Source organism: Sycon ciliatum, chromosome 10, assembly GCF_964019385.1.
Source record: "Sycon ciliatum chromosome 10, ocSycCili1.1, whole genome shotgun sequence".
NCBI lineage: Eukaryota > Metazoa > Porifera > Calcarea > Leucosolenida > Sycettidae > Sycon > Sycon ciliatum.
In genome coordinates, this window is record NC_088652.1 from 2,796,465 (window position 1) to 2,823,282 (window position 26,818).

The 26,818-nt window shown below is 48.5% G+C and overlaps 2 protein-coding genes across 2 annotated transcripts in view; both read left to right on the forward strand.

Annotated features, from left to right (window-relative positions):
- Positions 1-59, forward strand: part of LOC135826235 (sushi, von Willebrand factor type A, EGF and pentraxin domain-containing protein 1-like) — a 21,944-nt gene extending 21,885 nt beyond the window's left edge. Inside the window, exon 6 of the mRNA XM_065338865.1 lies at positions 1-59. This exon is cut by the window's left edge and continues 189 nt beyond it. Coding sequence (XP_065194937.1) covers positions 1-59 — 59 coding nt within the window.
- Positions 60-1,287: 1,228 nt separating this feature from the next.
- The window catches only part of LOC135826236 (E-selectin-like), a 33,589-nt gene continuing 8,058 nt past the window's right edge, over positions 1,288-26,818 (forward strand). Inside the window, exons 1-5 of the mRNA XM_065338866.1 lie at positions 1,288-1,325; positions 2,022-2,500; positions 5,031-5,201; positions 6,906-7,076; positions 24,584-24,760. Coding sequence (XP_065194938.1) covers positions 1,288-1,325; positions 2,022-2,500; positions 5,031-5,201; positions 6,906-7,076; positions 24,584-24,760 — 1,036 coding nt within the window. The remainder of the gene's footprint in view (positions 1,326-2,021; positions 2,501-5,030; positions 5,202-6,905; positions 7,077-24,583; positions 24,761-26,818) is intronic.

Consider the following 26,818-nt stretch of genomic DNA (forward strand, 5'->3'; position numbering starts at 1 on the left):
TTGCAAGTACAAAATTTACGACCCTCCACTTACTGTGGACAGCCGTAACAGAACCGTAGCGGGAGTAGACAATTGGGTAATGGACCTAGGAAATGACTTGGATTCAAATTTGCATCCTTAGGCGAGACAAAAATAAAATCGAGATTCCCGGGCAGGACTCATGTGAAATTGGTGCGGGCGGGCGATTTATTTATTTATATTTTTTTCTGAGAGGACGCTCAGTAACGACACTGGTCGATAGTTTGATGGCGACGATGTAGACTTGCGCTTGTGGACTGGAACCACGTTTGCAGCCTTCCAATGTTGCGGCTGGATGCCGGAGCGAAGATAGCTTGTAAATAGTTTTGAAAGCGGTCGTGCCAATTCTGTAGAGCAAGCTTTCAAGACGCGGGCAGGTATCCCATCTGGACCAGTGGCCTTGGTGGGGTAGAGCTGGCGGAGAGTTCGCTCGACTGTGGTCTCGCGAAACCGGACGGTGCAGAGGTTGCGGTCAGTATGGGGTCGGACATGAGGAAATGGAGTGGATAGGTCGTCTGCCCCTAGACTGCATTTGTTGGCGAAGTGTTCGTCCATGCACTCTGCTTTGCTGCGGTTGGTGTCGTGCTCCGTGCCATCGGTGCTGCGGAGAGTAGGTATGGATGGGCTGTTTCCGTCGCCAGAGGCCTTCTTGATGGTTCGCCACCATTCACCAGATGCCATACACCCAGAGGCGAACTTCTGCGCCAAGCTTGCTGTGAATGCCTGCTTGGAAGTTTCCAGGCAATGGTTAGCTGAGTGCTTGGCGACATTGTAACGGGCTTGCAGCTGGGCACTTGACCAGTCGGCGCAGAGTCTCCTCCATGCTTATTGTTTCTGTGCTACAGCCTCTGTGCATTCCGGTGTCCACCAAGAGGGGTTAGATGGTTTCATTCACAACTGCTTAGATGGCATGTATCGGCGCATTCTTTCCAGAATATTCTGGGTCAAGTGCATACACATTGCATCAGGATCATCACTGACGGTGGACTGCCAATCTGTTGTTCTAAAGAATTGGCGGAGTCTGTCCCAGTCTGCGCGTTGGTAACGCCAGACAGTTCTGGTCACTGGTGGTTCCTCTGTCGTGCTTACATGAAAGTCAGCTAGGACACAGGCATGGTCAGAGTTTCCCAGAGGTGCTAAGGTATTGACTATCGCATCTCCCGGTAGGTCAGTCATTATTAAGTCGAGTGGGTTAAGGCCCCTGGTGGGCTCATGCACGTGCTGCTCCAAGCAGTGAAAAGCACACATGTCTTCAGTGTACACACCTGCATGAGTTGTCTTGGTGCTGCCGAGGCAATCCACGTTGTGTACGTTAAAATCTCCAGCCAATACCACATATTGACAAGGTTTACGGGCCAGGTCTATGCCAGCACTGATGGCTTCAAGGGCACTGATGTCATTGTCGTGGCAGGAGCCAGAGCGATATGCAGCACACACAGCCACTGACTTCTTATCCACAGTTCTGACACCCAGCCATGTTAGCTCCTCATTACCGACCTGAATGTCATCGAGTTCCCGGAGGGCCAGACTGGCTTTAACCCAAACCGCAACTCCTCCTCCATGAGCTGTTCGATCCTTCCGCAGTGGGAGTAGTAGCCAGGCAAGGACAGTTCGGAATCAGTAGCCTTCTCAGGGGTTACCTTGCTCTCTGTGACAATGGCAATGTCAGGTTGGTGAATGTGTACAGCATGGTGAAAGTCACCCAGTTTACTCAGTAGTCCAAATGTGTTTGTCAGTAGGATCCGAAAGGATCTAATTGGAGCTTTGAGCTTGAGTGTCGGAGGACTCGGAGAGAGCGTCACTGTGTGAGCCGGACAAGTTGTCCCCCTTCGGACGCTCACGGTGGCGCCAAACCCGCAGGTACAGTGGGCGAGGCCTAAAGTTTGGAGCAGTGGCGATTTCACGATCAGTCGCATCGATCATCAAGCGGGCAGACACTTTCCCATCTTCTGTGGTGCGTATGCTGCACTGGTGAACCTTCACCGGCTTGTTCACTGCTGCAGAGTGTTGCTCAGTGAATTCCTTGACACTTTCTTCACTGCTATTTTGATCGACAAGTGGATGCTGCAAGTGAATCGCCTGGCGGAGGTGGCTTCCAACCAGCCACATGCTGCGTATGAGGTGTTTGTAAAGGGCCTCATGTCCAAGTGGCGGCACCACTTGCTCGTCCTATCTTGCCCGGCGAATCTTTTGGACCGTCTCGACGCCGCCATTACGACCAAGCTGCTGCCAGCGCTCAGTGGCCATTCCTGTTTGGACGAGTTGCCACTGAGAAAGCTGCTATCGCTACCAGCGCGGTTTGGTGGCATGGCAATCCCTGTGCCCTCGGTGGAGGCCAAGAAAGAGTTTTCTGCATCCAGATTGATTGTGGCTCCTGTGGCTTCCTGCACACGACCACCAGCACCCCCAACAAGCACTAACGAGACTACCCAAACAGACCAGCTGAACGAGGCAACAGCCCTCAGCAGGCTGGAGGCCGGGCGTATTCGCAGGGAGAGAGCTACCCAAGCCACGGATTTTACGGTACTACTAAACTTCTATTTGAGAAGAGTGGTTTACTGCCGCTAAATTCACAGGATGTGTGTAATGCTGACACTGAAGAGACTGTGAAAGAGGCCTTACAGAAGAAGCATCCTGCCCTGGCCGAGCCTCAGCTCGGGTGTTCTCCTTCCAGGTGAGCCATCAGAACCTTAATCCATTTTTATGAAGCCATCACGGCAGATGTTGTTAAGAAAAGAGTCATGCAGTCCGCCGGGCCTTGATATGCAGGCATGGGAACCTATGCTGTCCTCCTTCAAGGGTGCGTCGTCCAACCTTGCTGCTGCCATGGCTGCTGCTGCAAGGAAGTTGTGTACGGATCAAGTCAGAGGTGCCGGAGTGGATGCATTTTTTAGCAGCACGTTTGGTGGCTTTCAACAAAAACCCTGGCGTACGCCCCAGAGCTGTTGGCGAAGTGTATCGCAGGATCATTGCCCAGGCTATTCTGACATTGCTGCTGCTGTTGTGCCGCATCAGCTATGTGTTGACATTCCCTCGGCTTGTGAACCTGCCACTACAGAGGGTTTGCATTACGATTTGCGGAATTATTTTTCGGAATGTGGCAGGAGTCGAAAAAGTAGTTGAACTTTCGGAAGTGTGGCGGCGAATGTGCATGGTTTTCCGAAATGAATTTTCGGCTCTTTCCTGTTTGGCAGCGCGTATTTGAATAATTTTCATGTGTGTATTTTTGTTTTCTGCTGCATCCATGATCTCCCTGATTATAATTATTTGAAAATTGTCCACGTGTGTAGTTTTGGCTTTTGCTGGTCTTTGCTGCTCTCGCTCATCTCGCCATGTTGACTAGATCTTCTCACACTCCATCACACTCTATCTTCCTCTGCCATGGAGCTTACTGACAGTACAAGACAGTAGTTCGCCAACCTCGTCTTCAGCTGTTGCATCACTCAGTCCACCATCAGTCCGTCCTCAAACCGCACACAAATTCAGTTTGACCTGCACATGGATTTGATCCTGCTCAGGCAACTCCAATTTTGTGCTCAACCCCTTTTGGTCGCGGCTCTGTGGGATCCGAGGAGACTGCAAAAGTTCTAGTCTCGTCTGACGAAAAGTTTGCTGGCATCACAAGGAAGTCCGTCAGAGACCACCACGCTGCTGCTGTTGGCTGTTGGACCAGAACGCCTCAAAACCGAATTTGCAAGATTCGGACGCAAAAAGGTTTCGGTTTTGGCGCCTTCGAAGCTCTCCATTTTGTTTTGCATGGCCACCCTTGGAAACGAAGTCGAATCATATCTTCGGAATGCAAAACACTGAAAATGCAGTTTTTCGGCATGCACTTTTTTTCGGAAAAGCACAGTCGAAAAACAGTCCGAAATTCGAATGCAAAACCACTCTAGTATCTCGGTGCAGTCTCAATATTCCAGTAAGGAGACTGATGCAAATCTCCTCATTGATGCTATCATTTTGTTAGGTACCTCCTCGTAACTAATTAATGTAAATTCAAAGCATAACATCTGGAGGGTAGCAAGAGGGAAAGTGGTTAGGGATAAATTTGTGTGGGTGTGTGTGTGGGGGGGGGGGGGAGGGGGTGCATGCGCGCTTGTGTGCGTGTGTGTGGGGGGGGGGGTATGTTTTGGCGTGTTTGTTTGTGTGTTTCAGTTCGTGCACATGCATGTATGTGTGTGTGTGGGGGGGGGGGGGGTAACTGGCCAGAAAAAGCCACTTCATAGCTTTGTGGTGTAGACAAGGCTGAAAAGTGGCGGCCAATTCTTCAGCCTTGCAAGCTGTTGAAGGGTGCAATCCCAGATCGAGCTGCTATGGCTTCTGCTGTAGCATCGCTATCATCACCTCCGGCGATGAGTGTCAAGTGGTGCGTGTGTGCATGTGTGTGTGTGTGTGTGTGTGTGTGTGTGTGTGTGTGTGTGTGTGTGTGTGTGTGTGTGTGTGTGTGGTTGTGTGTGTATTTATATGTGTGTGTGTCCCATATGTTGCAGTGGTATGTGCAGTCGATTTCCACTCGAGAGGTTTCGGGTTTCAATTCCCAGCGATAATGGTCGCAAACGTATTTCTTCTCTTTCTGACTTTCTTATTTCATTCTCCTGGGTGGTTACCAACAGCCAGTGTATGGCGGAGTAGGTGTTGTGGTGTGTGTGTGTAAAAAGAGGAATGAAAAATGGAAATAATGAAAAATGACAAAATTGAAAATAGGGATTCACTGGCCAGATAATGCCACTTCAATAAGCTGTGTGGCGGATACCAGGCTAAACTTAGTGGCGGTCAATTCAACAGCCTTGCAAGCTGTTGAATGGTGTAATCCCAGCACAAGTTGCTATGTCTAACATAGCTGTTCACTATTATCACTTCTGTGATGGGCAGGTTTGAGGTCTGAGGTGTGTGTGTGTGTGTATGTATTTGTGTGTGTATGTGTGTGTGTGTGTGTATGTGTGTGTGTGTGTGTGTGTGTGTGTGTGTGTGTGTGTGTGTGTGTGTACCTACACGTGTATGGTGGCGTGCAGCACTCTCGAAATGCTCTCACCTCACTGTGGATAATGGAGATGTGCCAAGCGGCTCAGGCAACTTGAACAACATTCACAGTGTCACATGTACTTCTGGCTTCGAGCTAATGGGAAACTCAATAGTGATCTGCCTTGACGATGGCAATTGGTCTAGCATACCTGAGTGTGTCCGTAAGTGTGTTCTCTACTTTACATGTATGCCGCAAATTGATATTCGGTGAAACCACTTTAACGATATGGACACTGACCAAAGTGAATCCAGGATCAAAAGATGGAAGGACAAATTGTTATGAGTTGTGAGTTATGACGAACTGTCTACTTAAGTTAACAGATTATAATGTTAGAGTAAAGAAAATACAACCAAGAAACTACAAGTTACGCTATAATGTCCACTACCACCACCAGTTACTATACAATCAGCTTATGCAATAACATTGCACGACACTGACCGACGGTACTGACGTTCTACAACTAACTACATGTAGTTTCCTGGTCCTATTTTCTTTACTATACATGTTTCCTTGGCTCTCCATCCGAATGTTAGAGTAGTGCAACAACAAGGAAGAAAACTGACAGGGAGTACTGAGGCATCGAAATCCATGCCACCAAGCTTCTACACATATGCTGGGCTCAATCAAACAACCTTATAACTTGGAAGCAAAACCCTCTGTTCTTTGGATATTGACAAAACCAAACAATCGAAAAACACAAACTGAAACCCCCTTAAAACAAGGTACAAGACCGATGGGTGGCTGCCGCTCACAATAATACAGCACAGCCAAACACACTATACGAATAAGCGTCTCGGAGAAAATAATTTTAATGAGTTTAGCAATCAGCAGAATCAGTGAAGCGGACATTGGACGTAGTAATGAACAAGAATAAAATATGGTTGAACTCGGATGTTGAGCCAATTCAATTATGATAAAAAAGGAAATCTGGTTACGTTGGTGGACAGTTTGTGATAACTAGTAACATTTTGACCTTTTCCTTCCTTTTCGTAATATAATATGGAGAATAAAATTTCTTACCATTTTTTCTAGACACAGTCATCAGGGAAATACGTCTCAATCATGAAATCTAGCCGTGAGCAAGAATAAAATAACCATGGAAGAGTAAGAAATGCACTATGTGCAAGAAAAATCGGAAGAGAGAAGGTGAAGTACGAAAGACTAGAGAAGTGTGAACTATTAACAGGGTAGACGAAGAGAAAAAAATGATGCTGAAGTGAGAAATAATAACAATGCGAGACAATGAGAGGGCAAAGTGTAAGGAGTACGAGTGTGAGTATGTATCGCACATCGATCCAAACTACCTAGTACTGTTTAGCCATCCAACTTTCGTCTGTTGACTTGCTGAGTCCGTCAAACGAATCGATGAATTCAGCCCGTTCAATGCCGGGCGGCCATCACGAAGGCCATCTTCAAGGGCCAGCGCCTCCATATATACCTTGTCGCTACGCTACCAGCACTAAGACATCATGGGATCCCTGCCCTCGCAGAACCTCGAAAACTAATAAAGCCGCCCCGAAGCGCCACTTGCTGAACAACAGCCCAATATGACGAGACAGAAGTACTGCTCCTCTGGAAAAAATGAAGGGGAACGAGGTGAGGAGAGGACTGACGAGGAGAGGGTAAGGGTATAGGAACAGGGACAGGGAGCGGTAGCAGGCGAGCAAAAGCCAGATGAAGAGTTCAAAGGAGAGGAATTTGGCTGGCTATACCTGGGTCTGACTTCATCTCAAAGTGCACTAGCATCATGATGAGTATCATCATCCCCGATAGGCAAAGTAGAATGCAAAGACTCTGTCTTTAAAATTGATGATTTTTGAGAACTGAAGCCCAGCAGTACTGTGTTCGTGGTTTGTTTACACAGAATCTGTGGAGTGCAGCTCCCTCACGGTTGCCAATGGACAAGTCTCTCAAGGACAGAACACGGTTGGCAGTGTGAGGACATTGTCGTGCGATGATGGCTATGAGCCCAAAAGCGATAGGACAATAGTCTGCTTGGTGAATGGCACCTGGTCAAGCAATCCAACGTGTCAAGGTGAGTGTGCGGCAAATCTTGCAAGTACAAAATTTACGACCCTCCACTTACTGTGGACAGCCGTAACAGAACCGTAGCGGGAGTAGACAATTGGGTAATGGACCTAGGAAATGACTTGGATTCAAATTTGCATCCTTAGGCGAGACAAAAATAAAATCGAGATTCCCGGGCAGGACTCATGTGAAATTGGTGCGGGCGGGCGATTTTTTTATTTTTTTATTTTTCTCCTATGGCTGTGTGTATGCGCATATGCGCATGCCATGCCGAGCATTTTTTCACAGTATTTTCCAGTAATTTTAATTTTTTAATCAAATTTCACAACAAACAGGCACGCGGTTTACCCATTCAATTTTTCTGTATTTCGGCCAACGATGGTCCTGATCTGTACATCAGGGAGTCGTATAAGCTCGGGTTTGTGTGACTCCACGTCACAGATCTACTCACATGATAAGTACTGTACATGTATTATGAACTGTTAAAAAAAATTGGCCTTGGCTCCAATTTTGGTGCGGGAAGGCCCGGGAATCAATAATTTTTTTGGTCTCGCCTTAGCTCTCCTTATTGGCTTCTTCTTGACAAATGACCTTCCTTTTTCGTGCGCGATCACTCCTCTGATGTGTCTGAACAACGCAGAGCAGCGGCTTTTTTCTTTTTCTTTTAACTAGCAAACATAACCCTACTAATAATGAGGAAAAGAGTACAACTGAAGTGACATCGCTGGCTACAAGCGAGGGTCCCTGGTTCGAGTCCTGGTGGTGACAGGCAATTTTCCTTCAGACTTTTCCCGTTTGTCTCTTTCCCTCAAACCAGTTGATATTATTATTATTATTATTTTAACTGGTTTGAGGGAAAGAGACAAACGGGAAAAGTCTGAAGAAACATTGACTGTCACCACCAGGACTGGAACCAGGGACCCTCTCTTGTAGCCAGCGATGCTCTAACCACAGAGCTATGGTGTAGTCGTCATCCCAGCAGAGACTGTTCAACATTTTCTTCAGACTTCGTAACTCACACTTCCTGTGAATCCACACAGGCGGATGGGACGCAGCCCTCACTGTAACCCACACACTTCACGTACAAACTAGCACGCGGGGAGCCCTAAGTCATAAAATATTAACTGGTTTGAAGGAAAGAGACAAACGGGAAAAGTTTGAAGAAAAAATTGACTGTCACCACCAGGACTCGAACCAGCGACCCTCGCTTGTAGCCAGCGATGCTCTAACCACTGAGCTATGGTGTAGTCGTCATCTCATCGTCATACCAGCAGAGCCCGTTCAACATTCTCTTCAGACTTCGTAACTCACACTTCCTGTGAATCCACACAGGCGGGTGGGACGCAGCCCTCACTGTAACCCACACACTTCACGTACAAACTAGCACGCGGGGAGCCCCAAGTCCTAAAATATCAACTGGTTTGAGGGAAAGAGACAAACGGGAAAAGTCTGAAGAAAAAATTGACTGTCACCACCAGGACGCTAACCAGGGACCCTCGCTTGTAGTCAGCGATGCTCTAACCACTGAGCTATGGTGTAGTCGTCATCCCAGCAGAGGCCGTTCAACATTCTCTTCAGACTTCGTAACTCACACTTCCTGTGAATCCACACAGGCGGGTGGACGCAAATAATAATAATAATAATAATAATACTAATAATAATAATGCAGAAGCAAGTTTGAAAAATAGGAGCTCTGGCAGAGTGGGCTTCTCCACATACTGCCCGCTCCTATTCCTTTTCGCTTTTCCCACTGTTGCATTCCTCGTGTCAAGTAGCCCTTGTCTATCATTTTGTGTAGTATTTGCCGTTAGTGTATGTCCGAGCCAGCCAACAGGAGGTTGAAATGGAGCCGACAGGACAACGAAGATGTTGCAAGATGTTATCTTATAGCCTCAGTCGGCGGTACGGTACGTGTGTACGGAGACCGGATGCTGATGGTATGGACTCAGCTGCGCCCCCACCGACCGTTGTCTAAGCAGCACCTCATGGACCAGCTAAGGTTTGTGAAAAGAACAAAAAAGATTACCGACATCGAATTTGATGAGATAAAGGCTCGGCTCGGAAGGGACGGATTGCTCGTGACGGCTGGCACTGATAACGCTGTGCCTGCGGAGCTGCCGCAGGCGAATGCTTTGGGTGAGTCTGGTGCGTCGATCTTGGTGCCTGGTTCGTGTGACGGCATGGTGACTAGCCCGGACGTTGCTGAGGCCACCCACAGTGAGTTGCTGGACGCTTCTGTTGATTTAGGTTTGCGTGGAGCTAGTCCTGACACCTCAGTTACATCAGGTGGTTCGGGTGATGGCACTGGCGCAGCAATGCAAACTGGCACCAACGCTAGTGACACCCTGGGTGCGTTCGAGCCAGACAGTACACCACTTTACGCCAAACTTGTTGAAATCTACGAACAGTGCGGTGCAACTACTCCAGAGTCCAGGTCGAGCCTACCAGTACCTGGGCACGTGGCCAGGAAGTCTCTGGCCTCTGCCACTGCTCGTGTGAACAAGATACTCCCTAGACTTCTGGAGTGTGACCGTGGGTTGCGAGATGACACCACCTCGCTTGGCCAGATCAGTGACATGGTCTATGCTGGGGCCAAGCTTGTACTCTCACTGCTGGATATCAATACCGATGGTACCCCTGACACAGCTAGAGGAAAATGCTCCTTGCCTGCCTGGCGACAACGCCTTGAAAAACGTGTTTGTGCACTGAGGGCTGACGTCTCCCGGCTGACCAGCTTCATGCGTGATGGATCCCTCTCTAACACCAACATCAAGCAGCACAGGATCCACCGGCAATATAAAGTCCAGACTTTGGATCAGGCCCGCCAGCTACTGGAGCATACGAAAATGCAGCTAGAAGCAACAGCCGCACGGATCCGGCGCTATAAGCTAGAGGCAACACGCAGGTCGGAGAATCGTGTTTTCGTCACGAATGAGCGTCAGTTCTACCGCAATATGACCAAGTCTACGGAAATGCCTGGGCAGCCACCTGTCGACCAGGCTGCTGCGCATCCATCGGCTGAGGCTGTTACTGAGTTCTGGTCATCTATACTGGAAGAACCCGTGGAGCTGCGTGGCGGTGCTTGGCTTGATAATTTGGAGAGGGACTGTGAGGAGATTCAACAACAAGACCGTGTCATTCTTCAACTGGAGGACCTCAGGGACATCTTGAAGAAATCAAACAACTGGAAATCCCCAGGACGGGACAAGATCCATGCATTTTGGTGGAAGAAGTTTTCGTCTATCCACGAGCGTATTGTGGTCTCCTTTCAATCAATCCTGGATGCAGAGACAGAGTCGCCGGCCTGGTTCTCGTTTGGTATCACCACTCTACTGCCTAAGAAAGGAGACCTTTCTAGGCCCGAGAATTATCGCCCAATAACATGCCTGCCAACGATTATCAAGATATTCACATCCTTACTCGCTGCTGCCATGTGGCGCCATTTGTCTTCAGAGGATATGTTTGCAGATGAGCAAGTTGGCTGTACTCCAGGGCGTGGTGGATGCCTTGACCAACTAATGATCGACAAGATGGTTCTAGAGGATGCAGCATCCCGTAGTCGGAATCTTTCGACGTGCTGGGTGGACTTCCGCAAAGCCTTCGATAGCCTGTCTCACCAGTGGATCCGGAGATGCCTGTTGATCTACCGCTTTGCAGACAATCTTGTCTCATGCATCTCAAGCATGATGGATCATTGGAGAACGCAAATGGTACTGCCTGGTCAAACACCCCGTGCATTCAGTCGCCCAATATCTATCCACCGTGGCATTTTCCAGGGCGATTCCCTTTCTCCACTGCTATTTTGCCTGTCTCTAAATCCGATCAGTGGCGAGTTGACCAGGACGGGTCTTGGCTACCGCTGTGGCCCACCGGCCCAGGTGTGCCCTGTATCGCACCTGTGGTACATGGACGACATGAAGCTCTTCGCCCGAAACGACAATAATCTGCTCTCCATGACCAATGTTGTGGAGTCAATGGGCGACTGCATTGGTATGCGATTCAACCCATCAAAGTCTAGCTGGCTCACCATGAAACGGGGAAGAGCCCAGAGCGATCAGCAGTCTGCTCTCCAGACACTCCAGGGTCACGCCATTGCTAAGCTGCAGGCGGAGGAGTCCTACAGGTACCTTGGTGTCCCGGAATCAGCACATTTTCACGCTACCGAATTGAAGACCACAGCAAAGGCTGAGTTCGGCCGCCGCCTTCAATTGATATGCTCGTCTCAATTGAACGCCAGGAACTTGGTCAAAGCCATCAACACCTTTGCCATTCCAGTCATCCTCTACTCTCTGTGCATCGTTGAGTGGACAAAGGCAGAGATAGAGGAACTCGACCGACAGACCCGCCAAGCACTGTTTAAAGCACACGCCCGCCACCCCAAGGACTCTGCCGCCAGGGTCCACCTGCCTCGTGACATGGGTGGTCGAGGAATTCTATCATTCCGGGATCTCCAGGATAGAACCCGTGTCCGGGTGGCGCGGTACCTACAAGCCCACCCAAACGTGCCACTGTTGGCTGCTGTTAAGCGCCATCACGACAATGATGTGGCACCGTCAAAATCAGTTACACGTCAAGCCTCCAGACTTCTGGGTGAACTTGACCTACCCGACTTGGAGACTGCCACAAAAGTAATTGTCAAGAAGGCCGTTGCTCTCCGGTGCCTGGCCGTTATCCAAGGTAAGCCTCTCCATGGCCAGTTCTGGAGACGAGCTTCTGATGCTGGCTTGGACCTGGGCTTGAGCTTTCGCTGGCTGAAATCGCCAACGATCAGGCCTGCGACAGAGGGACTCTTGCTGGCTGTACAGGATCAGGCCATTGCGACCAGGCACTATCAGGTCACGGTCATTGGACGGGGAGACGTTGTGGACATTTGTCGAGTTTGCGGCACTCGCGGAGAAACAGTTGATCACATTGTGGCCTGTTGCCCAGCTCTAGCCAAAACACTGTATATCGAACGGCATGACACGCTCGTCAAGTTGGTGCATTGGGCACTATGCAAGCGGCATGGTCTTGGTCGGCCGGGAAGCAACCCGCTGAAGCATCATCTTGTGCCTGTCACGGAAAATCCTGACATGAAGCTCCTGTGGGAGTTCAATATCCCAACGGATACGCAAGTGCGCCACAACCGCCCAGACCTGGTGTTGCGGTCCAGCACACAGGTGCTGCTGATGGATGTCAGTGTTCCACTGGACCAGAATGTGCCCACAAAAATCGCCGAAAAAATAACAAAGTACGCTCCCCTTTGCCAAGAGCTGCGGCGCATCTGGCATGTGGATGATGTCCGCGTTGTGCCCCTGGTTGTTGGGGCGCTTGGTGGACTGACTGGTGTGTCCCTGTCACACTTTGTGTTGGCATTGGCAGGCACTCTGCGCATTGAAAGGGCTCAGCAATGTGCTTTCCTGGGCACGCTGAACATCATCAAGTCGGTTCTTGGCATTCGGCATTAGGCTCCTCATGTTACGGGTAGAGCTAGTCTGTATAGACCTCCAATACCGCATTTGCTTTGACATCCATGAATGTGCAGTATGACGGTTCTCACAGCCTGATTTTTCTCTTGCCATTTGAGTATGTCCGGCATTCATCTCTTCCTCTATTTCTACAGGGCTATTCCTGTACTGGTAGTCCATTTTTGTGATTACTCTTTTTGTATTCGAATATGTCCTGTCCTCCTACATCTTTTTGTATTCGGATATGTCCTGGCATCCTCCATCGTACTGCTTATTTCTGTCCGTCTCTCAGTTTCTGCGTCGGCTTTCAATATTTTTGCTTTCGTGTTTACAATCCTTTTTGCTTCGGTCTTCATTGCTTTGGCCATTTATCTATTTTTTTCTCTCATTACCCTTGGTCTCTTTTGGCCCGGTGATGGGGTTCTTACCTCATGTCATGACAACGTGAGTGAAATAAAGCCAACTACATAATAATAATAATAATAATAATAATAATTTGGAAAGGATTGGGAGAACTTCAAATAATTCAAAGGATCTGTTGGGGAAGTGAACTGCCTGAAAAGAGAAAAAACGCCAGACACACCAGGACTCGAACCTGGGACCCTGCTTGTCATGAGCAATGCTCTAACCACTGAGCTGTGGGACCAGGCTGAACCCAGAAGGCGCTGACAAGTCCTTCACTCCAAAGGCAGCTCACAACACGTGCCACACATACTGATGGCACTTGGGTCTTTTTCCCTCCCCCAGGGGACCAACCACGGTCAGTTTCTGGAAACTACCAGAGGTGAAAGAAGCCAATCCTTTCCAAATTTAATCACTTTCTTTCACCTCTGGTAGTTTCCAGAAACTGACCGTGGTTGGTCCCCTGGGGGAGGGAAAAAGACCCAAGTGCCATCAGTATGTGTGGCACGTGTTGTGAGCTGCCTTTGGAGTGAAGGACTTGTCAGCGCCTTCTGGGTTCAGCCTGGTCCCACAGCTCAGTGGTTAGAGCATTGCTCATGACAAGCAGGGTCCCAGGTTCGAGTCCTGGTGGGTCTGGCGTTTTTTTCTCTGTTCAGGCAGTTCACTTCCCCAACAGATCCTTTGAATAATAATAATAATAATAATAATCCTACTTATTGCCATATTAAAATAATAATAATAATAATAATAATAATAATAATAATATGCCGCTGCATGGGAGATATTGGAGCCGATTGGAGGAGAATCGCCTAGATAAGGAGCTTACCTTCATGTGGTTGAAATCAAGGACACTGAAACCTTCAACTGAAGGCATGATTATGGCAGCACAAGACCAATCCCTCAAAACGAAAAATTACCAATACGCCATAATGAAGTCAATTCCTCGAACTGATGCCAATTGCAGGCTTTGCAAGGGCAGCTTAGAAACAATTGACCACATTGTCAGTGCCTGCCCAGTTCTTGCTCGGACCAGTTACATTGAACGACATAACCGGATAGTAAAGTATGTGCACTTCGAAATGTGTAAAGCACGAGATCTACCTACTGGTGCTTCACGATTCGACCACCAGCTCAAGGCATTGGTCAAGAGTAATCAGTATCGCCTCTATTGGGAGTATTCGGTCCCAACTGACCTGAAACTATCAGCAAACAGGCCCGATCTGCTCCTTGTTGATGACAAGGAGCGCATCGCCTACATTATAGACATCAGCGTTCCTGGTGAGAACAACATCAATAAGAAAATGGCTGAAAAGCGCTCGAAATATTATGATTTGAAGCGGGAGATTTCGAGGATTTGGTCCCTCAACCAGGTTGACGTGGTCCCTGTGGTTGTCGGTGCCCTGGGAGGCTTGGTGGGGGAGACTCCTCAATGCCTTCGGACTGTGCAGGGAGGAGACCTGGCTATTGTGCAACAGGAGGCTATACAAGGTTCGATTAAAATACTGAGAACTATCCTTAACATGTAGATGCACCTCTGCTGCGTTTGCATGTTCAATAGCTAAGAGACTTGAATAACGACTGATAAAGACTGATATTTCCTTTGTTACTACTCCCTTCATTGGTTGATGTATTTTGCCTGTCGCTGCAAATTCTTTATTATTGTTTTGATGTTGGAGTTCGGATTGAGTTTCTTTCCTTTCTTCCTCTTCCTTCAACTAGTTCTTGTCCCTTTGGTTTTTAGGTTTTATTTATTTATTTATTTTTGTTTTTGTTTTTTCACTTTCTTTTTGCTGTCCCACCCATGGAAATATTTCCCGGTGGGTCTGGCTTATCGCCTTCGAAAGAAGTGAATAAAGGAGAAATAATAATAATAATAATAATAATAGTACGAATTAGTGGTTGCGACTTCGGCGATGATTTGTAAGAAAGGGTTTGCTCCCCACACCGGAGCTCGCGCTATTCCGCCAACTTTACTTGACACTTGACTGACTCACGACTGCCATCCAGAGCACACGAGAAGTCCATCGAACCTTCGACTCGGCAAACCTGCAAGAAAGCACCACTCCCTGCTCAATACACAGTGTTTCGGGGAATACACCCCTCATCAGTTGAGCTTGAGTAGGCTGAGGAAGATTGTGCCTGAAGAGCACCACTTATATAGTGCTCTCCAGGCACAAACATCACCAGGGATACAAACTTACAGAGACGCTCCGTTTCCAGCGCGACAAACACCTCGTGAACACCAGATAGCAGCGTGAGTCAGTGTCGCTCCTGGACGGTGAGACAGACGTCGAGGACCCTCGGTCATTCGCAACGCTGTCACCTCCAAACCAACTAGTCGCAAGCCCGCGCTGGGCACAACAGTACGAATTAGTGGTTGCGACTTCGGCGATGATTTGTAAGAAAGGGTTTGCTCCCCACACCGGAGCTCGCGCTATTCCGCCGACTTTACTTGACACTTGACTGACTCACGACTGCCATCCAGAGCACACGAGAAGTCCATCGAACCTTCGACTCGGCAAACCTGCAAGAAAGCACCACTCCCTGCTCAATACACAGTGTTTCGGGGAATACACCCCTCATCAGTTGAGCTTGAGTAGGCTGAGGAAGATTGTGCCTGAAGAGCACCACTTATATAGTGCTCTCCAGGCACAAACATCACCAGGGATACAAACTTACAGAGACGCTCCGTTTCCAGCGCGACAAACACCTCGTGAACACCAGATAGCAGCGTGAGTCAGTGTCGCTCCTGGACGGTGAGACAGACGTCGAGGACCCTCGGTCATTCGCAACGCTGTCACCTCCAAACCAACTAGTCGCAAGCCCGCGCTGGGCACAACAGTACGAATTAGTGGTTGCGACTTCGGCGATGATTTGTAAGAAAGGGTTTGCTCCCCACACCGGAGCTCGCGCTATTCCGCCGACTTTACTTGACACTTGACTGACTCACGACTGCCATCCAGAGCACACGAGAAGTCCATCGAACCTTCGACTCGGCAAACCTGCAAGAAAGCACCACTCCCTGCTCAATACACAGTGTTTCGGGGAATACACCCCTCATCAGTTGAGCTTGAGCTGGAGAGCACTATATAAGTGGTGCTCTTCAGGCACAATCTTCCTCAGCCTACTCAAGCTCAACTGATGAGGGGTGTATTCCCCGAAACACTGTGTATTGAGCAGGGAGTGGTGCTTTCTTGCAGGTTTGCCGAGTCGAAGGTTCGATGGACTTCTCGTGTGCTCTGGATGGCAGTCGTGAGTCAGTCAAGTGTCAAGTAAAGTCGGCGGAATAGCGCGAGCTCCGGTGTGGGGAGCAAACCCTTTCTTACAAATCATCGCCGAAGTCGCAACCACTAATTCGTACTGTTGTGCCCAGCGCGGGCTTGCGACTAGTTGGTTTGGAGGTGACAGCGTTGCGAATGACCGAGGGTCCTCGACGTCTGTCTCACCGTCCAGGAGCGACACTGACTCACGCTGCTATCTGGTGTTCACGAGTAGTTTGTCGCGCTGGAAACGGAGCGTCTCTGTAAGTTTGTATCCCTGGTGATGTTTGTGCCTGGAGAGCACTATATAAGTGGTGCTCTTCAGGCACAATCTTCCTCAGCCTACTCAAGCTCAACTGATGAGGGGTGTATTCCCCGAAACACTGTGTATTGAGCAGGGAGTGGTGCTTTCTTGCAGGTTTGCCGAGTCGAAGGTTCGATGGACTTCTCGTGTGCTCTGGATGGCAGTCGTGAGTCAGTCAAGTGTCAAATAAAGTCGGCGGAATAGCGCGAGCTCCGGTGTGGGGAGCAAACCCTTTCTTAATAATAATAATAATAATAATAAGTAGTGGTTGCGACTTCGGCGGTTATTTATAAGAAAGGGTTTGCTCCCCACACCGGAGCTCGCGCTATTCCGCCGACGTTACTTGACACTTGACTGACTCACGACTGCCATCCAGAGCACACGAGAAGTCCATCGAACCTTCGACTCGGCAAACCTGCAAGAAAGCACCACTCCCTGCTCAATACACAGTGAATTCACCCCTCATCAGTTGAGCTTGAGTAGGCTGAGGAAGATTGTGCCTGGAGAGCACCACTTATATAGTGCTCTCCAGGCACAAACATCACCAGGGATACAAACTTACAGAGACGCTCCGTTTCCAGCGCGACAAACACCTCGTGAACACCAGATAGCAGCGTGGATGGCAGTCGTGAGTCAGTCAAGTGTCAAGTAACGTCGGCGGAATAGCGCGAGCTCCGGTGTGGAGAGCAAACCCTTTTTTATAAATCATCGCCGAAGTCGCAACCACTACTTCGTATTGTTGTGCCCAGCGCGGGCTTGCGACTAGTTGGTTTGGAGGCGACAGCGTTGCAAATGACCGAGGGTCCTCGACGTCTGTCTCACCGTCCAGGAGCGACACTGACTCACGCTGCTATCTGGTGTTGACGAGGTGTTTGTCGCGCTGGAAACGGAGCGTCTCTGTAAGTTTGTATCCCTGGTGATGTTTGTGCCTGGAGAGCACTATATAAGTGGTGCTCTTCAGGCACAATCTTCCTCAGCCTACTCAAGCTCAACTGATGAGGGGTAAATTCCCCGAAACACTGTGTATTGAGCAGGGAGTGGTGCTTTCTTGCAGGTTTGCCGAGTCGAAGGTTCGATGGACTTCTCGTGTGCTCTGGATGGCAGTCGTGAGTCAGTCAAGTGTCAAGTAACGTCGGCGGAATAGCGCGAGCTCCGGTGTGGGGAGTAAACCCTTTCTTATAAATCATCGCCGAAGTCGCAACCACTACTTCGTATTGTTGTGCCCAGCGTAGGCTTGCGACTAGTTGGTTTGGAGGCGACAGCGTTGCGAATGACCGAGGGTCCTCGACGTCTGTCTCACCGTCCAGGAGCGACACTGACTCACGCTGCTATCTGGTGTTCACGAGGTGCTTGTCGCCCTGGAAACGGAGCGTCTCTGTAAGTTTGTATCCCTGGTGATGTTTGTGCCTGGAGAGCACTATACAAGTGGTGCTCTTCAGGCACAATCTTCCTCAGCCTACTCAAGCTCAACTGATGAGGGGTGAATTCCCCGAAACACTGTGTATTGAGCAGGGAGTGGTGCTTTCTTGCAGGTTTGCCGAGTCGAAGGTTCGATGGACTTCTCGTGTGCTCTGGATGGCAGTCGTGAGTCAGTCAAGTGTCAAGTAACGTCGGCGGAATAGCGCGAGCTCCGGTGTGGGGAGCAAACCCTTTCTTATAAATCATCGCCGAAGTCGCAACCACTACTTCATATTGTTGTGCCCAGCGCGGGCTTGCGACTAGTTGGTTTGGAGGCGACAGCGTTGCGAATGACCGAGGGTCCTCGACGTCTGTCTCACCGTCCAGGAGCGACACTGACTCACGCTGCTATCTGGTGTTCACGAGGTGTTTGTCGCGCTGGAAACGGAGCGTCTCTGTAAGTTTGTATCCCTGGTGATGTTTGTGCCTGGAGAGCACTATATAAGTGGTGCTCTTCAGGCACAATCTTCCTCAGCCTACTCAAGCTCAACTGATGAGGGGTGAATTCCCCGAAACACTGTGTATTGAGCAGGGAGTGGTGCTTTCTTGCAGGTTTGCCGAGTCGAAGGTTCGATGGACTTCTCGTGTGCTCTGGATGGCAGTCGTGAGTCAGTCAAGTGTCAAGTAACGTCGGCGGATAGCGCGAGCTCCGGTGTGGGGAGCAAACCCTTTCTAATAATAATAATAATAATAATAATAATAATAACACGCCCGCCACTCCAAGGACTCTGCCGCCAGGGTCCACCTGCCTCGTGACATGGGTGGTCGAGGAATTCTATCATTCCGGGATCTCCTGGATAGAACCCGTGTCCGGGTGGCGCGGTACCTACAAGCCCACCCAGACATGCCACTGTTGGCTGCTGCTAAGCGCCATCACGACAATGATGTAGCACCGTCAAAATCAGTTACACGTCAAGCCTCCAGACTTCTGGGTGAACTTGACCTACCCGACTTGGAGACTGCCACAAAAGTAATTGTCAAGAAGGCCGTTGCTTTCCGGTGCCTGGCCGTTATCCAAGGTAAGCCTCTCCATGGCCAGTTCTGGAGACGAGCTTCTGATGCTGGCTTGGACCTGGGCTTGAGTTTTCGCTGGCTGAAATCGCCAACAATCAGGCCTGCGACAGAGGGACTCTTGCTGGCTGTACAGGATCAGGCCATTGCGACCAGGCACTATCAGGTCACGGTCATTGGACGGGGAGACGTTGTGGACATTTGTCGAGTTTGCGGCACTCGCGGAGAAACAGTTGATCACATTGTGGCCTGTTGCCCAACTCTAGCCAAAACACTGTATATCGAACGGCATGACACGCTCGTCAAGTTGGTGCATTGGGCACTATGCAAGCGGCATGGTCTGGGTCGGCCGGGAAGCAACCCGCTGAAGCATCATCTTGTGCCTGTCACGGAAAATCCTGACATGAAGCTCCTGTGGGAGTTCAATATCCCAACGGATACGCAAGTGCGCCACAACCGTCCAGACCTGGTGTTGCGGTCCAGCACACAGGTGCTGCTGATGGAAGTTAGTGTTCCATTGGACCAGAATGTGCCCACAAAAATCGCCGAAAAAATAACAAAGTACGCTCCCCTTTGCCAAGAGCTGCGGCGCATCTGGCATGTGGATGATGTCCGCGTTGTGCCCCTGGTTGTTGGGGCGCTTGGTTGACTGACTGGTGTGTCCCTCTCACACTTTGTGTTGGCATTGTCAGGCACTCTGTGCATTGAAAGGGCTCAGCAATGTGCTATCCTGGGCACGCTGAACATCGTCAAGTCGGTTCTTGGCATTCGGCATTAGGCTCCTCATGTTACGGGTAGAGCTAGTCCGTATAAACCTCCAATACTGCATTTGCTTTGACATCCATGAATGTGCAGTATGACGGTCCTCACAGCCTGATTTTTCTCTTGCCATTTGAGTATGTCCGGCATTCATCTCTTCCTCTATTTCTAGAGGTCTATTCCTGTACTGGTAGTCCATTTTTGTGATTACTCTTTTTGTATTCGAATATGTCCTGGCCTCCTCCATCGTTCTGCTTATTTCTGTCCGTCTCTCAGTTTCTGCGTCGGCTTTCAATATTTTTGCTTTGGTTTTTACAATCCTTTTTGCTTCGGTCTCAAATGCGTTGGCCATTTATATATTTTTTCTCTCATTACCCTTGGTCTCTTTTGGCCCGGTGATGGGGTTCTTACCTCATGTCATGACAACGTGAGTGAAATAAAGCCAACTCCATAATAATAATAATAATAGCACATTTCGCGTAGTAGAGCACTAAATAAAGAAATTCAGTGTTTTTTCCGCTTCTGTCTTGTGAGCATCATCAGCTAGGTGTAGTAGCTGCTGATACCGATTTCTCCCCGGGTGTCGAGCTGAACAGTTTCCTCCAGTCTGTCTTGTCTGCTGCTTGTTGTCGGCACCTGGAAAGGTCTTCCATGGTCTTCATTGGCACACCCAGCTTATTCAGCTGAGCGACCAGACTTGTGGCCAGTGTCAACCTTGGCCGTCCACGAGGTGCTTTGTTGCCCTTGTCAAAATAGCCGCTCATGGCTACTTGCGGTGGCGTGTCCGTGTCCATCCGTAGCACATGACCGGTCATTCGTAGTCGCCTACATGCAACTGTGTCTGATATAGGGTTGCTCTTGGTTCTGCGGTATAGGTCGTCGTTTGAAATTGTGTCTGGGTATCGTATTCCAAGGAGTGATCGCATTTGACGCCGGTGGAATGCGTCTGCCTTGGCCATTGCTGTTGACGATAATCCCAAGGTCTCGCAATTGTACAGGAATGTCGGCAGTACGATAGCGTTGTACAGGCGTAAGCGTGTCTTCTCCGCTACTTTATCTCTACGCAGCCATAGGGCGTACAGCTGGCCAAACACGCGAGAGGCAAGTTCCATCCTTACACTATTACATACAATAATAATATTATACAACATGGCAATAGCATGCACAGAACCGAACAATTTCTTGTTCACACATGCAAGCACAGACCTGAACATTAGTACCAAAACCGATACAGACAATATCCCCATACACACAGACGCACACCACACACACACACACACACACACACACACACACACACACACACACACACACACACACACACACACACACACACACACACACACACACACACACACACACACACACACACACACACACACACACACAATGTCCCATGTATGCGCCCGTGGCGAGAGCACCACCGAAATCTACAAATGCACTGGATGTGAACCCACAGATTTTCTCTTATAGCAACGATAGCGGATCAGATTCTGAATTAAACACACACACACACAATACAATAATGCCCATCCGCAGATGATGGCAGGTCCTGAAAGGACAGGCAGTGTTTCAGTCATGGGGAACAGAACTTCGAGTGGCGAGTTAGGTATACACACACACGTGCGCGCGGGCACACACTATGCAGAAAGAGAATCGACATTGTAGTATTCATTGATTGAGGAATGGAAAGGAAAATGAAACATTGCAGTAGATTATTGTTGTATGGACACTAGGAGCACAACAGAAAGGTAAGCAACTTGCTTCGAAGCAAAGAAAGTTATTCCACCGATCTCAGAAGGAAAGAACGTTCCAGAATGCTGCACTGGCAACAGACGGCCTGCATGTGTGCGGCCCCTTCAGTCGGTCCAGCTGCCGGCCTTGCAGTGCTGAAAAGAATGTGCAGTACAGCATGTCACGGTGTTTCGCAGCCTGGACAAATAGTCGCTGGGAAGTCCTAGTTATGTGCTCACCTACACCACGATGCACCAATCTTCTGAGCTATTTTGGCAACAACTTTGTCCACGTTAGACTCCCATGGGCTGAGCCAGTTGTTGAGGGCTGCACCAAGGTGAACAGCAATGACCGCGATGGCAATGCAATCCATGACACACAGTCACAAGGGCATCGTCAATATGGCGCTGAGGCTGGATCGATAAAATCTGTATTTAGGCTGGGTTGACAACGAGGCCGCTGTCTTCAAGCTAGTCAGTCAGCCTGGTCACCGCCATTGACAAACCAGTCGCCACCGTCAGAAGGGGCGGTAGGTTGTGACAAGTGTGGGGCAATATCGTCAGCAAATTCAGTACTCGGTATAAGACGAGTGACAAAGGGAACGTTGTGTTTGTATAATATTGAAGTGAACAGGGAGGATCACAAACCCTGCGCGTACTCCGCCGTGAGTTACAAGAAAATTCCTGGTTGGACGACGAGCAAACGCCAACCTGCTACATCCAACCAGGCAGACACTATTACCATAGCTGCCAAACAAGGTCAATGTCGACCCACTCCATAATGTCAATGTCAAACAGATCCTGTAGGAGAAGGCTGGGGTGTTGGCGTCCAATGTACAGACACCAGTCACATTTCATGTGTCTTTTGCAGCATACAGGCTGAGACTCACCACTGTAGAGTCCACTACTGCACGAGTTTTATTTGTACAATACATGGCAGGCGTACACGGTGTGCCTCGCAGGACTGCGAGATGCTGCAAAAGACCAGGTTTGACCTTTCTGGACGGCCATTCACCGACGGTGGGCTACACGATGCTGGACGAACTAGATTCCAGTGAAAACCCAAGATTCCTTTGCTCCTGGACGCTCCGACGTGTTGTGGTATCTGCCAGGTGCGCAGTAACTAGTATTTTCATTGCTATAGCGAGGACGACGCAGATCGGCAAACTCTCGCTCGCAGCCATCACCAGCCTCTCAAAAACATCACTTGGTATCCCCCAGAGGTATAGGAGAAAGCCAAAACAGCTCACAACAAACAAAAGCTAAGGACGATGGAAGGAGAGCATGTCAAAAAGAAGATGAACAGTATGAAGTTCAAATGGTTTTGAACACTCGTACCACCAACTATACCACTTTAAAAAAATCGTGACGCCATTTTGTTTTAACACGCATATGGCGGGTTACTCAACAATCAGCTTAAGCGATAACATTACACGACACTGACCGACGGTACTGACGTTCTACAACTAACTGGCTAACAGCTCTAGCACACCTTGGATGTGCACTCCAACAGCCTTCCAAATGGGCATTTTCTAAGTTATAGAATTACATAAGGAGGGGAAGGTGAGCGCAACCAAGCACGAGCTGAAAGTCTCAGCTGTGAAGGACGTTGGCGGATGTTCATGCATGTCGAGGATGATACTGCTAAGACCATCGGACAATACGGTCAAACCACGATTCAAGGACGCAAAGCAACATTCCACACAACTTGCGTGGCTCAAAAGATGCAAAGATCAAGAAAAGGGGAAGCTATGCGAACAAGAACCATGCAAAACCGAACTTCTCAGTAAAACATTACTGTACTTTGACTATGACACTTTAAATGGACAATAAGGAGCGGTAACAAGTAGCAGTTTCACACGACGATCGTTTCGCCATATAGATAAGGACTGCTCCTCAGTTGTGCAAAACTGAACTCGGACGGAGAGCCAATGATTATTTATAAAAGGTTAAAAGACCAAGGAACTTCAGGTTACATTATAATATCCACTAACACCACCAGTTACTAAACAATCAGCTCATGCGATAACATTTTACGTCACTGACCGACGCTACTGACGTTCTACAACTAACTGGCTAGCAGCTCTAGGACAACTTGGATGCGCACTCCAACAGTCTTCCAACTTGGAAGGATCTAAGTTATAAAAATTCAGCTCATGCTTATCTTCGTTGCGCTCCACTTCCCGTCCTTCTGTAATTTCTATGAATTGGAACCCTGCAAGTTGGCAGGCTGTTGGAGTGCGCATCCAAGATATCCTAGAGCTGTTAGTCAGTAAGTTGTCAAACGTCAGTACCGTCGGTCAGTGTCGTGCAATGTTGTCGGATGGGCTGAGTTTAGTAACGGGTGGTGTCAGTAGCCATTACAGTGTAACTTGTAGTTCCTAGCTCCTTTTCACTTTTTATAAATATTGTCGTGACATTATTGTTTCTCAACGGATTATCACAATTATTTGAGGTTTCTTGGAAAGCTCTTTTCTTGCTGGTCATCTCCCAAGTGTTTTCAGATCATGCAGCAATCCAAGGTCACCCCCAACAGTGTCCCGATCTTGCTCCGGTTTGGCATCAAGACCACGCATGACAAATTTTTCGGTTTGAGGCTCATACTTGAAGTATAACTACGATTCAAGCTGCGCCGAACGCGTGAGATTCAAGCGATTCAAACACAGTGTTAATCCGTCATGTTGCCTTTGACATGTCATAGGGAAATCTCCTCGAATTCCTTCGAATGCCTTGAAAGTCGGAAAAAATTGTTGAAACTAAAAAAAAGTTCAGATCAAAGTCGCGTTTTCAATATATCGCCGCTCGAACATCTGTTGAGCTATCGCCACGACGAAAATATGAATGGAAGGCCCTCCTAATGAACTATTGATCATGGCGATGCGATATTCCGTTCTAGAGTATGCCTGTTTGCAGTGTGATCTATCCAGTGCGTACAGTATGTGCACTGTTCAAGAAGTATAGCTCAAGTACAATCATCGTTACCCGGATGCTATGCGGTCTGCATGATGACTGCACTCGCCATAAACCCGGACATGTGGCCTGCATGGCATTTGTTGTTGTGTAGTTGGAACTTGGAACTCAAAAATCTATTTTCATTGTGTCTGCAGATGTAATTTCTTTTCCTTTTCCGCTTCCACTAGAAATCACATGTACACCAGCTCTTACTTCTCCCACCAATGGTACAATAGCCAGCAGCTCAAATGTCGTTGGTGGTGCAACATACTTCACCTGTGACTCAGGATTTACACTAGTAGGCACAAGTGCATCTGTGTGCACCACATCTGGATCATGGTCACAACCAGTACCAACCTGCCAACGTAAGAGTGTGAGGAGCTCATTGCAATGAACGTACTCCTATGTGAAGACGATACAAATATATTCCTGTTTTGTTGTTGTTGTATACTTTATTTATAGTGGAAATCAAAACAGGCAAAATGCCTAATAACATTGGACCCACTGTGAATAACATGTTAAAGGATATTGTGGAGAAAAAAAAAAAAAAAAAAAAAAGGAGATACAAGAGAAAAAGAGAAAGGAAAAAATGACGGAAGGTTGGTTGCAACGAACAGATATCAATCCAGTAAGCATTGGAAAACCTATGTCGCTGATAATATATACTGCAAGGCTTGAGATTTTGCTGCTGGTGGCAATCTATTCCACATAATGGCTCCAGCGTGCGTTAGGCGCTTAGCAGAACGAGCAGTGCTAGCAGGTGGGACCACAAGCAAGTTGCTTTGGCCTCCCCGAGTGCGAGTTGAGGGCACGACAGCAAAAAAGGACTCAAACAGGGTGCTACATGCATCATGCAAACATCGCCAGATGAAACACAACATATTCAAGTGCACAGAAACCTGTAGATCACATACATGCATTCGATTTAGCAGGGGAGCAGTACTGGTCCACGGTGGCGACTTGCAGACTGCCCGAGCGGCACGTTTGAACAGCCTATGTAGCCGTTGTTCCTGGGCAACTGTCAAATACGGGTAGTAACTAATAGAAGCATACAAAAATTCAGGCAAAACGATAGATCTGAAGTAGGTGAGTCGGCATGGATACGGCAGCGAGGAAGCATGTCGCAACAGGACAGCAATTTTGCCGGCAACACGACGAGCAACATGGTCCACCATTGTGGTCCAACTCATGTCCGAGTCAAAATGCAGGCCAAGGTATTTGGCAGATGTGACTACTGGTAGGACTTGTGAATTGCATACAACATTGATGTCGAGGGCTGCAGCTCTATGGTGTGGTATGGCGAGTATCTGCGTCTTGGTCTCGTTAAGGATCAGTCCACGTTTCTTCAACCAAGTGGCCAGGTACTGAACTGCTGCAGTGAGGCGCTGGGAGACAACTTCTGGCTGTGGACTGCTCGCACGCAGCGAGATGTCAAGTTCTCGGGTTCTCAGGTCGTTGAATGTCTCAGTATCTTGTCTATTTTGTTCCTTGTTATCGCATTTTCCGACTGCTCATCACATTGTAAAATCCTGCCGAGTTGTCCCCTTGCGTTTTCTTCTATTCTACATTATTCTACATTATAATTTATTTGAAACTCGGATGTTGAGCCATAAATAAATGTAGAAGAGAAAAGGACATATGGATACGAGTTAAGAGTAACTCTCCATCACTGTAACATGATACTTTATACAGTCAGAAAGTGCAATAACTAGGCACAAAACTGACAGAGTACTGAAACATTCGATGTCCTGACACCTAGCTTCAACACATCTCCGTAGCGCTAACCGACAGCCTTCCAACTTGGAAGGTTCAAGGTTATGGAAAGACCAAAGAGGGGAAGGCAAGCGCAACGAAAACGAGCAAAAGCTACAGTCCCAACGGAACAAAGAATGTCGATTGTTACTGGACGATGACGAGACCAGTACGATATTTGACAATACGGTCTAACTACAATTCGAAGCAGCAAAGCAGCACACCACCCAACTTGGGTGGGTCATAAATATCAAAGATAAGTAAAGAAAGGGAAGCTTTGCGAAAACGAATTGTACAAGCCGAAAGCCAAACTCCTACAGTACTCCTCATGCATGACATTGTGATGGACTAGTTGACTACAAAACAAGTTGTTTCACACGACGTACGTTTCGCCGTATGGTTCGTGACGGCTCATCAGGTGTGCAATATGAAACTCGGATGTTGAGCCATAAATAAATGTAGAAGAGAAAAGGACATATGGATACGAGTTAAGAGTAACTCTCCATCACTGTAACATGATACTTTATACAGTCAGAAAGTGCAATAACTAGGCACAAAACTGACAGAGTACTGAAACATTCGACGTCCTGACACCTAGCTTCAACACATCTCCGTAGCGCTAACCGACAGCCTTCCAACTTGGAAGGTTCAAGGTTATGGAAAGACCAAAG